The 15,170-nt window shown below is 43.9% G+C and overlaps 1 protein-coding gene across 3 annotated transcripts; it reads left to right on the top strand.

Moving 5' to 3' along the window:
* The first annotated feature begins 286 nt into the window (after positions 1 to 286).
* Positions 287 to 13,250, top strand: ABRACL (ABRA C-terminal like). Of its 3 annotated transcripts, XM_044247775.1 has the most exons (4): positions 5,839 to 5,915; positions 6,391 to 6,457; positions 12,664 to 12,807; positions 13,064 to 13,250. In XM_044247775.1, the coding sequence occupies exons 1-4, from the start codon at positions 5,904 to 5,906 to the stop codon at positions 13,069 to 13,071; spliced, it is 231 nt and encodes a 76-aa protein (XP_044103710.1). In that variant the 5' UTR covers positions 5,839 to 5,903; the 3' UTR covers positions 13,072 to 13,250. The 3 variants fall into 3 exon arrangements, with proteins under 3 accessions (XP_044103702.1, XP_044103710.1, XP_044103692.1); XM_044247767.1 differs by lacking the exon at positions 5,839 to 5,915 and adding an exon at positions 287 to 468 and having other exon boundaries at positions 12,664 to 13,250; XM_044247757.1 differs by having other exon boundaries at positions 5,841 to 5,915; positions 12,664 to 13,250.
* Positions 13,251 to 15,170: the final 1,920 nt, after the last annotated feature.

Below are 15,170 nucleotides of genomic sequence, written 5' to 3'. Positions count from 1 at the left end.
CATACAGAACCAATGTCACGTTCCTTCTAGACCCCAGCAGTCATCACATTGGGGGCGCTCATTTCTAACGTTAGGAGATCCTGGCAGGAAATCTATGGCCAGGATCAGAGGCGGGGGTTGGGGATCATCGGCACCGAGTGGCGCAGGGGAAAGGTGGCAGTTATCGAAGTTGGAGTCCTATTCCTAGAAGCCTCGGGCGTCCTGCCACCTGCCTGGAGTCGGCCCGCTTCCCGGGCGTCTCCTCCGCTGAGTTTCCTCCTCATAGGCTTGTCCCTGGGAGTGTGGGCGGCCCCTTCCTCGAGCGCTTAAACTCTTACCTCCCACCCCCCCTCCTCCACACCAGCCTTTCTTTTCTGCCTCAGTCACTTCCTTCCTCAGCCTCTTCCTCCTCGGTGTGTTGAAGAAGATAACCGGGTCCGGACCGCCGCTGCCCCAGCTTTCCCGAGGAAAAGAGAAAGAGGCGGATAGGTGAGTGGGTCTCTCGGGAAGGTGACAGGCAGGTGTAAAGGACGGACGGAGGTGTGCGGTGGAGGGCAGGCGGACGGGCGATCGGGGGCTGCGGGTGGGGAGATGGGGCCGGGAGGGGCCGAGGCGCGTGGAGATTGCAACTGGAATTGGGCTGAGACCCCGCGCTTGGGGCCAGGTGGGCGCGCCCTCACGCCCCCGCGTCTCCCGCCGACTTCCGCATCGGCTCACGTGACATTGTGCCGGCCCGGGGCGACCTGGAAGCCGGCGGCAAGGCGAAGGTTTCCGCTGCGGTGCGGCTCGGCAGCTTTGCACTTGCAGGGGGCGCGGGGGCGCGTTCTGCACTGCCCGGCGGGGAAGGGCTCGGCGCGAGGGGCGAGGCTTCCCCGGGAGACTGCGGTGGCCCCCGCACCGGGGAGCCTGCGGCGCGGGCGGTGGGGTGCGGCACCCTACGCTCCAGATCGTGGGGGTGGAGGGTAGGGGGAGCCCCGGGATCAGTCCCGGGATCAGTCCATTTCCGTCTCCCGGTTGGGGTGCTGGCTTTCGCGGCTCGCCGGGGCGCACCGGCCACCGGGGAGCGCGGGCGGGCGGCGCTGGCGCGGGACCCGCGGAGACAAAGGCTTCCGGGATGCGGCCCTTCCTTCGGGGGCAGCCCCGGAGCCCGCCATGCGGCCTCGGTGCCCCCAGTCCTGCGCTCCCTAACCCTGCACTGGTGCGGGTGGTGACCATGTGGTGACCTGCAAGGGGCAGGAGCTTGGGACCCCTTCCGGGCCAGCTCCCAAACTTGGAGCAGGGATGACCAAATATGGAGCGTGTGCGCGCCAGCGGGCAGGCAGGAAGGAACCCAAGTCATCCCTTGACCCACACCAGCTGCTAGTCAGAGATTGCAAGGACATCTGAGAAACGTGGCCAGCCCCAGGGCGTGGGTGCGGCGCAGGCTGCTGATTCCCAGGCGTCCCCACTCCAGCAGGCTTTATTCCTCGAACGTTCAAAAATCTCCATGTATCGCCTCTAAACTTAAGCAAAACAAAACAAAAACTATAAAAAGGCCCTGAAATATATTCTTAAGTGTGTATTGATGGTGGAGCATTTCGGGATATGGCCCAATTCCCTGACATTCCGCTTTCTTTGTGATTCCCACGCACAATGCCTAATTAGATCCTGACACAGTTAGAAGACCCGACCAGCATTTGCCACTGCCTTGCCTTGAGCTCCCACTGAAAACCTTTCTTCCCCTTAGACTTGCTCTGCGGATGGCCTCTTTTCATTGTTCTTCATCTTGCTGCTTATTCTGGTCCCAGCCTTCTGTATTTTATACAGTGTCATGGGCCTTAAGGATTGTGTAACAACAATGAGTATTGCCCCGCTTTGTCCCCTCTAAATAATAAAATGAATAAATAAATCATGCCAAATTATGTGTGCTAGCAGTAGTTCCTAAGTCTATTGTTTTCCTACTTGCATGGGTCTGGGCTGGGAGCCTTTCTTGCTTTGTAACTGTTCTGCCTTGGTGTGTACTTAGCATGTAATATTCCATACAAACACAACTCACTATTTTTTTTTTAAAGATTTTATTTTATTTATTTGAGAGAGAGAGACAGTGAGAGAGAGAATGAGCGAGGAGAAGGTCAGAGAGCGAAGCAGACTCCCCATGGAGCTGGGAGCCCGATGTGGGACTCCATCCCGGGACTCCAGGATCACGCCCTGAGCCGGAGGCAGTCGTCCAACCAACTGCGCCACCCAAGCGTCCCACAACTCACTATTATATTTAGCATACTTTGCATAATGACTGGGAAGAAGATGAGGAAGAGGAAAAGAAAAAAATAGAATGATGTAAAAACAGCATTTAATTGTGAGGAGTTCTCTGACCCAGTTTCATTATCCATAAAATGGGTGTTTTAAAATATTTTATTTTAAATATTTTATTTATTTATTTGGCAGAGAGGGAGAGCATAAGTGAGGGGAGCAGCAGAGGGAGAGGGAGAAGATGCCAGGGGCTTCATGCCAGGACCCTGGGATCATGACCTGAGCTGAGGGCAGATGCTTAACTGAATGAGGCACCCAGGTGACCCCTCCCTTTTTAGATTTTTATTTATACATTTGAGAGAGCACAGGTGGGAGTGGGTGCCGGCGCAGAGGTAGGGGAGCTGAGAGAGAAGCAGACTCTTTGCTGAGCAGGGAGCCTGATGTGGGACTCAATCCCAGGATCTCGGAATCATGACCCAAGCTGAAGGCAGATGCTTAACCAACTGAGCCACCCAGCACCCCCTGTAAAATGTGTTTAAATAATGCATACTTTGCAAGGTTTCTTAGGATTACATGAATTAACATAGGTAAGCAGTCTTGTGTGTAGCTGATTATAAAGATGCTGGTTGCCTTCTTTCTTTAAATTAGATCTGCCTATATCTGCTTAATATTATGCAGGTTTTCACACTACTTAATAGTGGCGTTTCCTCTTTGAGTGTCATTATTAAAGGAGAGCTAGGTCTGAAGTGTGCTGCTGATTTTGGTGGGGGCAGTTTTAAAGAGATAAATGTTCAGAGTTGGAGGAAAACAGAAAACCTGAGAATTGGAGAGGACCATAATCCCCTTGGACATTTCATTCTCCTTTCCGTTTAGGCTAATTTCTTCACTGACCCTCACAGATCTATACTACTTCCATCAGTATTGTCAGTAACAGGTACAAACTTTATTCATTCCTAGAAAGTTTTGATTGTTAGGAAATTCCTTTCTTATATGGCTCCCAAATCTGTCTATTACATCTATCTATCCTACCCGATACAGCAGCATGAAACAATGCTATCACATAAATACATAAAAGAAGCTTTAATTTAAAGAAAATAGTTGCAGGTCCTCTCTAGACTGACTTTATGGCTCAAGATTCCTTAGAGTACAGGTAACAGAAACTCAATCAAACCAGCACAAGCAAAGCCAGAAAAGACTGATTGGTTCATGCAACCGGAAAGGCCAGGGTCATATACAGACACAATCATTGTATCATGGCTGGGCTTTTCTTAGTGTTAACTTCATTCCTGAAATGAATGACCTCTTTTCACATGGTCATAGTTTACATTAGGGACTCTAAACTGACATCTTAGAACCTAATAGGAAAATGTTGTTTTACTGATCTGGCAAAGTCTGAGGGTTGAAGCTCATTGTTTAGGATGGGATCACAGACCTTGTGCCCCAAATCAATTATTCTGGCTCTGACCTACTCCTGGAATTTAGGGAGAGACTCTACTGAAATCCATTGGTTTAGAACAGGAAGGAAAAGACTGGATCCAAACAAAAATTAGACTTCTTGAGCCAGAGTGGGGAATGGAGCTAGGTAAGTAAAAATGTCACCTGTCCATCACCCTAACATCTATAGGGTTTTTTTTCTACTATTATTTTCATGGCTTATCTTTCTGTTGTGCCTTCTGATTGTATTTTAACTTTTTAGCATCTCTCAAATTATCTCAAATTGAATATAATGTTATGGATGTAATTTGACCAACACAAAGCTCTCAATATTTGGAAACTAATTTTTGATACTGAATTTTATGTAGATGCATTGACCCAAGATTTTGCATCTTACTGTAATAAAGATTTTTTTTTTTTGTGGAAAAGGTAGTTTTATTAAAGCACGGAAATAGGACCCATGAGCAGAAAGAGCTATTGCCATAATAAACACTTCTTAAATTATAATATTTGCACAAATAACATAGCAGATAGTAAGGGTGCTTTCAATTAGGAACTGATGGAAAACCTGGGGTACCGGTCAGTATCACTTAAACTTGGATTTCATTCTTCTTTTTCAAGGTTACTTGGAGTTAGTTACAATCTGTCTGGATACAATTGTTTCTTCCAAATCATCACTCCAAAGTAAACAATTCATACAACCCCACTTTTTTAGTCCCTTATTTGTTTGGGAAACAGACCCGAATTGATGCATGTTCTTCTGTCAGTCGCTCATACTTTCTGACTCTCCTGTTCCATTTTCCCTGAGTTACTGCCTTTATAAGGAAACTCTCTACCGCCTTTACTTCTTTGACCCTGCATGGTTGGCGTTCTCTCCTCCACATCCACCTGCTCTTTCCCTATTTCTTGCTCCCCCTTCCTTTCTGTAGGTGTTTGCCATGCCCCTTTACCTCCCTTTTCTGTCTCTGAACACTCTTGCTCCAAATCAGCAACTCTGTGGTGACAGTTTCCACAGACAGAGTTTCATCCCCCTCCATGCTCTTGTCCTTTCAGCTTGAAACCAGTATTTTTTTTAAAAGATTTATTTATTTGACAGAGAGAGATCACAAGTAGGCAGAGAGGCTGGCAGAGGCGGGGGATGGGGGGTGGGGGGGTGGGGGGAGAGAAGCAGGCTCCCCACTGAGCAGAAGGATGTGGGGCTTGATCCCAGGAGTCTGGGATCATGATCTGAGCAGAAGGCAGAGGCTTTAATCCACTGAGCCACCCAGGTGTCCCTGAAACCAGTATTTATTGAGCCTGTGCTCTTGGTGCCAGATGTCACCCAGCAGTGAACATTATAGTCAGATTCCTGCGTCAAAGGTCTTTACCATCTCATGGTGAAAACCGAGAAACTGGTAGTTCCAGCCAAGTGCAATGGAGAGAGTGCACAGTGGTATGAGGGAGGGCTCCACCCCCAGGGTTTCAGGGCAGGCTTCCTGGAGGAAGTCGCATCTAAGTTGGAACTGGATGTGTGGGAGTTAGCTGCAAGAAAGAGGAATAGCACTAACCTGGGTCAAAAACTCAGGATGTGTGAAGGTTGGGGGTGGGAGAGCCCGGGGTGTTTGAGGAACAAAAAGAAAGTCCATGGAGCTGCAGCTCCGAGCTCAAGGGGGTAGGGTGGAAGAGGCTACAACAGTGTGCGGAACCCAGGCTGGAGAGGACCTAGAGAACCAAGGTAGGTCTCATAGCTCCTGTTAGTCCTGGACTCTTCCCCATTGGAGATGACTGGTCCTTACCCCTAGCTCTCTCCACTGCAGTCAGGCTGTCCTGGGCACTGCCCAGGGAAGGATGCCCTGCCCTCCGTGTGACCCATGGGCATCATGGTGCTAACCTGACAGAATTCAGGTTGCCCTGTATTGGTCTTCTTTCCCCACCAGACCGCAGGCTCTGGGAAGGTTGGAAGTGTGTTCCTTTCTCTTGGTACTCCAGCTTCTAGCTAGTTGCCTCAGGTGTGCTGTGATTTTTCTCCTTTGCTTTTGTGCTTTTGCATGCACTCTTCCCCACTCATAGAGCACTCTTTGCCAACTCTACCTGTCCACTTGTCTCCAACTGTCTACTTGTCCACTTGACCTCTACAAAATCTTCAGTGGCTTCCTCCTTTATGCTCCCATAACGCCTTGGACCCACCACTTAGAGAATGCTGTCACATTGCCATTATTCATTCTAGGTCTTTCTCTGCTTCTGGACAGTGAGTTTTGGGTGCAGAGCAGAGCATCCTGAGGATGGGCTCAGAGGTTAGTAGTGGGTGCTGCCTTCTCCTCAGTATCCTGTGTAGAATAAGAGTAGGGTCAGCACAAAGGGGCAATTATAAAGACAGAAGGGAAATGGAGGTGTTCTGGTGTCCTGTACATCACACAAGTATTTTTAGGAAGAGGGATGTGGTAAATTAACAATGACAAATGCAACATGGCGGGGGGAAGGAGGGGTACGTGGGTGGCTCAATTGGTTAAGTGGTTGCCTTTGGCTCAGGTCATGATTTCAGGGTCCTGGGATCGAGCCCTGTGTCAGCTCCCTGCTCAGGGAGCCTGCTTCTCCCTCTCCCTCTGCCTCTCCCCCTGCTTGTTCTCTCTCACTCTGTCTCTCTGTCAAATAAATAAATAAAATCTTAAGAAAAAGAAAAAAGAAAGAAAGAAATGGCCCTTGAATTTAGCAAGATGTGCTTAATGGGATAAAGAAATGGTAATAATATAGCATTTTGTTCTCTCTCAGGCTGCAATGAATGTGGATCACGAAATTAACCTCTTAGTGGAGGAAATTCATCGTCTGGGTTCAAAAAGTAAGTATTCTAACACAGCCGCAGTATTCTGAGTTTATCTCAGAGCAGGTAGGAACAGATTTTTTGGTAGAAGCCTATGAAGAAGTCACCCAGGACCTCATGACATAGTTACGGCAGCTCTGCCCTCAGCTGGGGAGTGATTTCTGGAGACAAAGCCTTTGGGGTATTGTGATTCTGATGCAAGGAATGGTTGAGATATTCCATCAACCCTTGAATGGAAAGAAAATTGCTATGCTTCTTTAGTCTGGCTGCATTGAAATCTGGCAATTGAATCGTGTTCAATTTTTTTTTTTTTTAAGATTTTATTTATTTATTTGACGGACAGATCACAAGTAGGCAGAGAGGCAGGCAGAGAGAGAGGAAGGGAAGCAGACTCCCCGCTGAGCAGAAAGCCCGATGTGGGACTCTATCCCAGGACCCTGAGATCATGACCTGAGCTAAAGGCAGAGGCTTAACCCAATGAGCCACCCAGGCACCCCTCGTGTTCAAATTTTTATGTCACATTATTAAAATTTATTTTTTTTTGCTCTATCTTTTTTTATTTTCTATTTTTTTTAGATTATTTGTTTCTTTATTTGGAAGAGAGATGGAAAAAAAGCACAAGTAGACAGAATGGCAGGCAAAGGGAAAGGAAGAAGCAGGCTCTCTGCTGTGCAGGGAGCCCAACATAGGGCTTGATCCCAGGACTTTGGAATCATGACCTGCACCAAAGGCAAATGTTTATTTTCTGCTTTATCTTGCCACTGTCTTACAAACTTCCAAATTACTAGGGACTCAGATACAGATTATACTAAATTGTCTTTATTTTCTCCAAATTCTTGAGTTTTGTATAACCAGGTATTTATGTACATGTAACTAAAAGAACCCTTTACATAGTTTTTTTTAAAAGTTTTTTTAAAGACTTTATTTATTTATTTGACAGAGAGAGAGAGAGAGCGAGAGAGCGTGCACAAATAGGCAGAGCAGCAGGCAGAGGAAGGGGAGAAGCAGGCTCTCCACTCAGTTCCAGGACCCTGGGATCATGACCTGAGCTAAAGGCAGGTGCTTAACTGACTGAGCCACCCAGGTGTCTCTGATTTATTTTAGAGAGAGGGGAGAGAGAGAGTTTATAAGCTGGGGGCGGGGCAGAAGAAGAAGAAGAGGGAGAAAATCTCAAGCCAACTTCCCACTGAGCACAGAGCTGGATTCAGACTTGACCCATGACCCTGAGATCATGACCTACAACAAAATCAAGAGTCAGACACTCAACTGACAGGCACACAGTAAGAACTTGTATGGCCGAAGTCAAGAAGTATATTGCCTGTGTTCTCCTCTAGGATTTTGATGGTTTCCTGTCTCATATTTAGGTCTTTCATCCATTTTGAATTTATTTTAGGCATGTTGTAAGAAACTGGTCCAGTTTCATTCTACATTTTTTTTTTAATCAGCTTTTTCTTCAGCAACATAGAAGCAGCTACCTTGAAATTAGTGCCATGTGAAATTGGCAGTATTAGTGTCCTTTTCTAAGTTGTAATTAAAGTAACTATTATGTTTGTAGCTTTAGGTATTTGTGCATATCAGATAAGATATACTGGAGTGCAGGAAAATTCTGAAAATTGTAAGAGCAATAAACATATTCAGCAACAACTAAGATAATGGAACTCAAAGTTTTAAAATTACATCATATAAAAATTAAATAAAATTATGTCATTTTAAGTGAAAAACAGCTTTAAAAAGTACCTCGTTAGAGTTGTTTTTTCATTATAGCTTGTGAATTTTCTCACTTATAACTCAGTCTGCTTTTGAATCACAAATCACTTGAAAGAAGACCAACTTGGAAAATTCCATTGAACAATTAGTATCAAATGTCCTCTGTACTAATTCTCCATTGTTATTGCAAATCTTCTTTTCTTCTTCTTTTTTTTTTTTTTTTTTTTTAAGATTTTATGTATTTGAAAGAGAGAGAGAGAGAAAGAGGGAGAGCACGCGCACAGCAGGGAGAGGTAGAGAGATAGGGAGAGGGAGAGGGAGAAGCAGACTCCCCACTGAGCAGAGAGCCTGATGCAGGACTCGATCCCTGGACCCTGGGATCATGACCTGAGCCAGAGGCAGACACCCTACTGACTGGGCCACCCAAGTGCCCTGTGAAACTTATTTTCAATAGTGAAAGAAACCTGTGTTCCTCATTTCTACTTTTCCAGCTTTCTACCTCTGTGAGGTCATGTTGCTCTTGGGAGTAGTACTAGTGTTTAGATTATTAAAGATATTATGGATATATTTTTGAGTGATTTGTAGGATTTTCTTCTCTCCTAGATCTGTCTCCATGTTAGCCAAGTGTTTATTGGTCAGCTTAATTGCATTTAAAATTCTGACCTTTACCCTAGAACAGTTATTTTAGTAGGGCAGACTGAACCTGCATTTAAAATTAGCAGCTTTACAAACTAGAAGACTACACGGTAATTATCACATTTCTGTAAGGATGAAATGTTTTGAACTTTGCAGCTTCCCTAAGCCTCCCTTATTTACCTGTTCCTGGAAATGAATGACTTCTTGAGCTGGAAAGCATCTATGGAGATAAGTTATCTCTGGACAGGTTATGGTTATTTATGTAAGTTGTGTCTGGGATAATTTTGACTAAATTAGCATTTAGGAGAATCATTTTTAGACTAATCTAAATATAATGTATTAGGTGAAGCTGGAAATGGATAAATTTAGTTTTATCTATTTTTCTTTTTCTCCAGATTTTTACTTTAATTCTAGTTAGTTAACCTATTTATCTATTTCTTTTAAAATGAAATTCTTTAAAGTCTTTCATTTTTCATCCAGTGGAAAAACGTTAAGTGGACAAAGATTATTTGGAGATTTAAATTCTTTCATTGAACAAATATTTCTTGAGTGCTGTCTTTGTGCTCAAGTGCTGGCCATGTGAAAATAAACAAAATTCCATCTCAGCCCCTGTGGGCCTCTCTAGGTAGCGGGAAGACAGACAAATGAGCTGGAAGCACGTATGGGGAACTGGTTAGGAGCATGGGCTCTGGAGTCAGATTCTCTGGGAATGAATCCCAGTTCCCCTACCACTTACCGTGTGACCTTGGGCATATCAGTAACCATTTTTATGCCTTGGTTTCCTTATTTGGCTAATAATATTCTAGTTCAATGATTCAAAGACACTTTTTACCCCAAACTTTAACATCTCTAAAATAAGAATGCATCTTATAATCCATGTTGTGCTGTAGTTAAATTGGCAGTTTAAGTGGAACATGAAATAATGGTGCTTCCTGCAATGAATTTCCTTGCCTTCCATGAAATCAGGAGTAAGGGAGTTTTAATTACTATAAAATGCATTGACCAGTTCTAGGAGCAGAGCAAGGACTCTATACATATCAATACATATTAGCTTTTATTACTATAATTGCTGGTGAGTGCTTTGATATATGCTTAGTCGTATAAGAAGTTACTGACACGACTGAGGGAATCACAGAGTACCCCTCAAAAGAAGTGACATTTGAGCCCATTCTTGAAGAAAAAGACCTAGCTGGAGAAAGGGCTCTGGGATGCTGGGCAGAGGGCTCCACATGGGCAAAACTGCCAGGGCAGGATCTGTCATGTCACCTTGGGTACTAGCAAGTCATTGATTTTTGATTGGATCAAGAGGTGCATAGAGCAATATGTCAGGAGACCAGGCAAGAAAGAGTGCAAGGGTCAAGGATGAAGGGTCTTATCTGGAACGCCAAAGGCATTTGAAGGTGGTAGGGAGCCCCTGAAAGATTAGAGTAGGAGAGTATCCATTAGGGGTACCTGGCTGGCTTAGTGTGTGGAGTGTGTGACTCTTGATCTCAGGGTTGTGAGTTCAAGCCCCACCGTGGGGGTAGAGTTTATAAAAAAAAAAGAACATCAAACAGATTTGCATCTTAAAGGTTTCTTTCACAGATTGTATTCTGCACCAATATGGAGGGTGTGCTGGGGACAAAAATGCAGAAAGGGAGGGTGGAGAGGAAGTCTTGCAGTTATCTGCATGAGAATCAATTCTGGCCTGAACCAAGAAATTAATCGTCCATGGAGAAGAGGCTAGAGCAACAGAAGATACAAAGGAAATGGAATCACTTATAAGATTGAGGAGTGAGTGGGCAGAACTCCCAAGATGACATCCAGGTTTCTGCCTTTTCTGCCTTTAAAAAATATAACCTGGGAGTGTCTGGGTGGCTCAGTCTCTTGAGCATCGCTCTTGGTTTCCGCTCAGGTCATGATCTCATGGCTCGTGAGATCAAGCCCCATTTCTGCCTCCTTACTCAGCAGGGAGTCTGCTTGAAGATTCTCTCCCTATGCACCCCCCCAACTCTCTCTCTCAAATTAAAATAAATCTTTTTTTAAAAATGAAAAGCTCCATGTTTCACTCCCTTTCAAAGCCAGCACCGGTGCTGCCTCCTTCAGGAAGTCTTCCCTTCCCGTTCTAGCCCAGAGTCCTCCTGCCCTTCTCCAAACTGCAGGATGTCCTGTGTTGGCTACTTACTGGACGTCCAGTCACATGCTCCTTTGTCCTGTTTCTTTACTTATTATGTGTGTATTTCTTATTTCCCTGTGGGAACTGAAGCCATTTCTTTGAAAGCTAGAAAGTGATTCTCTACTTCCTCTACTTGCCTCCAGTGCCCAGCACAGTAGGAGCACACTAAGTCTCAGGTTAGAAGTTCTAGCAGGGGATCATGGGAACTCAAGAAGCCCTGGCCAAGGAACAGTCCCGCTCACTGGATGGCCATGTCCTTGGGAGCGGGCACAGCTATTGGAGGGGAGAATGTGAAGCGGTGCTGAAGGAAGGGAGTCAGAAGGTTAGCCAGGTAGATCAAGGGAATCAACCAACAACGGGGAAGTGTTTCGTAGTATTCTTATCTACAGGTTTCCAGTTGATGGATTTTTAATCAAAGATCCACCTTTCATTTATTTCATTTTTTTAAAAAAAGACTTTTTTTTTAGAGCTGTTTCAGAATACAATAAGATTGAGAGGAAAGTACAGAGATTTCCTGTATTCCTGCTATTTCCACACATGCATAGCCTCCCCCATTATCAACACCCCCCAGCAGAATTGCACATTGGTTATAATTGATCATCTACAGGTATATATCATCAACTACAGTTCATAGTTTGTGGTTCACTCTTAGTATTGTATGTTCTATGGGTTTGGATAAATGTTTAATGACATGTATCCATCATTATAGTATACCGAGTATACTCACTGATCTAAAAATCCTCTGTGCTCTGCCTGTTCATCTTTCCCCTGCCCCAACCCCTGAAATCCGCTGATCTTTTTATTTAGCTTTGTCTTTTTTCATAGTTTTGCTTTTCCCAGAATGTCCTATAGTTGGAATCATACAGCATATAACCTTTTCAGATTGCCTTCTTTCTCTTAGTAATACATATTTAAGGTTCCACCATATCTTTTCATGGCTTGATGGTTCATTTCATTTAGGGTTTACCTTAATTTTTAACATCTGTATTAAGAACTGGTCTCCAAACTGGATAATCTAGAGATCTGGTAAATACAGATATCTTCATTTTTAAGGTCACCAGTCCTACCCTGGGGCTCTGAGTGTGTTTAGAATACACTTAGAGAAATGCTGCTCCTGACCCAAACTTTCTCGTTTTTTTTTTTTTTTTTTTTTTAATTGATTCAGCAACACCACAATTAAACATGTAGGAGCACCTGGGTGACTCAGTCAGTTAAGTGTCTGACTCTTGATTTCAGCTCAGGTTATGATCTCAGGGTACTGGGATCAAGCCCCACTTCTTTGGCCTCTGCTCTCCATGGGGAGCCTGCTGAAGGAGTCTCTCTCTCCCTCTCCCCTAACTCATGAGCTTGCATGCGCATAATACATGGACACACACACTCTTTCACTCTAATAAATAAGTAAATCTTTTTTTTTTTTTAAAAATCAAAATGTAAACAGAGGGAATTTGGACCACAGTAGTAACACTGTAACACATTCACTTTTTGTAAGTCAGTTTTGGTTCACTTCTAGTCTTTGTCCAGATGATCCTAAGGGTAGGAGGTGTGCAAATACGTTGCATTTATTTCTTCACTTTTGCATCTGGCAAGAGATGGCATTGAATTTATGAGTGTGAACTGTAAAATTGTCATCTTGGTTAACACAGAGTTAGATGTTTTTTGATTAAGTAAATCTGCCATATATGGGGTAAGACTTTGCATTGGCTAACATTGTATTTGCTCAAATTAGATGCTGATGGGAAGTTAAGTGTGAAATTTGGGGTCCTCTTCCGAGACGACAAATGTGCCAACCTCTTCGAAGCACTGGTGGGAACTCTCAAAGCTGCAAAACGAAGAAAGATTGTTACGTACCCAGGAGAGCTACTTTTGCAAGGTGTTCATGATGATGTAGACATTATATTGCTACAGGATTAATGTGGTTTTGTATATCTTTGCTTATTGTTATTTTTTGTTTCCAGTAAACTGGAAAATTAAGTCAAAGGCCAAACATGAGCATACTTAATGTATTTTTATAGGACTTTGTAAACAAAAGGAGACTCTTATTTTAAAGGTCTGTTTTTTTTTATACCTTGAAAGAAAATTTATGCATTACACTGTAAAATAAACAAAACCCATTATTTTTTTCTCAGGAATCTGATTGGAAAAATGTTGGCATTGAGGCTTTTTTGGTGGGGGTGCAATGGTGTTTCATAAATCCTTCTTAGACAATTTCTACAGACATTTGACATGCCATAAAAGCAAGAGGCAAAACTGAAGACCAGCTCTCACAAGGAATATTGTAATGTTTATGTAATAAAAATGTGTAACTATGTTAAACCTTTCTGATTGCCTTATTTGGTCACTTAAGATTTATGAGCCTCTTAGAAGTTTTTGCGTCGAGTTTAGATAACTGCAATAAAAGTTACCATAATTTGAAGGAAAATTTCCTTAAAACTACAGAATTTTTAAAGTAGGGATGTGTTATGATTGGGCCCTGTAACAAATTATTTAGTGTCTGTTATGTGCTTACCACTGAGTTAGGGGACATGCCAAAAGAAACAAAACCTAAAAATTCCACTCTCTAATGAGATTAGTTGGGTCCACCTGAAACACTACAGAAATGTCTATAAAAGCCTGTTGAAGCCTCTGGTACAGAATCGAAAATGATACAGAATCTCAAGGAGGGTAAAATCTGTGAAAACCATTCGAGTTGGAAAAGGTATCCTAGAAGAGTTAGGATCTGCATGATTGCAGTTGATTATTCATCGAGGAGAAAGATGGGATGGACAAGGGTGAAGGCTCTGGCAAGGTAAATTAAAGCAAGGGATCACGGATTAGCAAGTCTCGCTCTTGTGAAAGGTCAGATACCAGATTGCCTAGACTGTTAGGGAGAGAGGTGATTCAGGTTGGATAAGTAAGGTAGAACCTGGGAAACCGTGGAGAGGAGTGTGAACAGAAATTGGAGTAGGGAAACTGCTTTATGAAAGTGATGTTTTGTGGGGTGCCTGGGTGGCTCAGTGGGTTAAAGCCTCTGCCTTCAGCTCAGGTCATGATCTCAGGGTCCTGGGATCGAGTCCCGCATCGGGCTCTCTGCTCAGCAGGGAGCCTGCTTCCTCCTCTCTCTCTCTGCCTACTTGTGATCTCTGTCAAATAAATAAATAAAATCTAAAAAAAAAAAAAAGAAAGAAAGAAAGTGATGTTTTGTGAAGGTGACTCTGGCTCTGGTGACTAGGGAAGATTTTGGAGAGCAAAGATGCTGTCAGACAAGCCAACTAAAACACTGCTCAGAATCCATGGGGGCAGGGATCATGGAAAAGCAGAAGGAAGATGGACTCCAAGTGCATTTTTAAAGAAGCTGAAACTCTCATCAATGCACTTTCAGTTGCGACAAGACCCCAGTTCCAACTAGATTAAACAACAGTAGTATTCACCAGCACCTCATAGTCATTGTTAATATTTATTGAGCATTTGCTGTGCTGATCCTCATCCAACCCTGTGAGATAGGTATTAATATTATCTCCCATTCTATAGATGAGGCAAGAGTTACACAGAGATGTTAAATAGCTTGCCCAAGTTCACCTAGCTAGAAATGGGCAAGTCAAAATCATCTAACCGGCAAGTACCAGGATGGGATGGACTTCAGGCATGGCTGGCCTTAGGGTTTCGAGCAATATCAAACTCTCTGGCTTTTTGTATAGGTACTGATGCCTTCTTTGGTTTGGTCTCATTCTCTTTCGACTTTATTAATTCTTTTTAAAGATTTTATCTATTTATTTGACAAAGAGAGCGAGAGACCAGAAGCAGGGGGAGTAGCAGAAGGAAAGGAAGAAGCGGACTCCCTGCTGAACAGGGAGCATGATGTGGGGCTCTATCCCAGGACCCTGGAATCATGACCTGAGCCGAAGGCAGATGCTTAACCATCCGAGCCACCCAGGTGCTCCCATTTCTACTTTAAATAGGCTTCTGCATAGAGCCAGGAGGATGCCTGCTTGTAGTTGCAAATTCACATACTTCTAGATTAGCAACCCTAGTGGAAAGAGAATTTGTTATGCCTAATTATGAATTCTGGAAGAGGAGCTCTGGCCCCACCTGCAGCATAAACCTACCCCTTTGACCAATAACATTTACCATAGGAATAAGGTATGATGGATGACTTGACAAGCCTAGGTTACAAGCTTGTTTTCAAGTGAGGACGTGGTAGGTGCTATGCTTTACAGCCTCACCTCAAGTAGGAGAAGGGTAGTTCCCTTAAAAAAA

Source organism: Neovison vison, chromosome 1, assembly GCF_020171115.1.
Source record: "Neovison vison isolate M4711 chromosome 1, ASM_NN_V1, whole genome shotgun sequence".
Classification (NCBI taxonomy): Eukaryota; Metazoa; Chordata; class Mammalia; order Carnivora; family Mustelidae; genus Neogale; species Neogale vison.
Note: the sequence above shows the minus strand (reverse complement) of the source record. Positions and strands in the feature narration are given on the sequence as shown.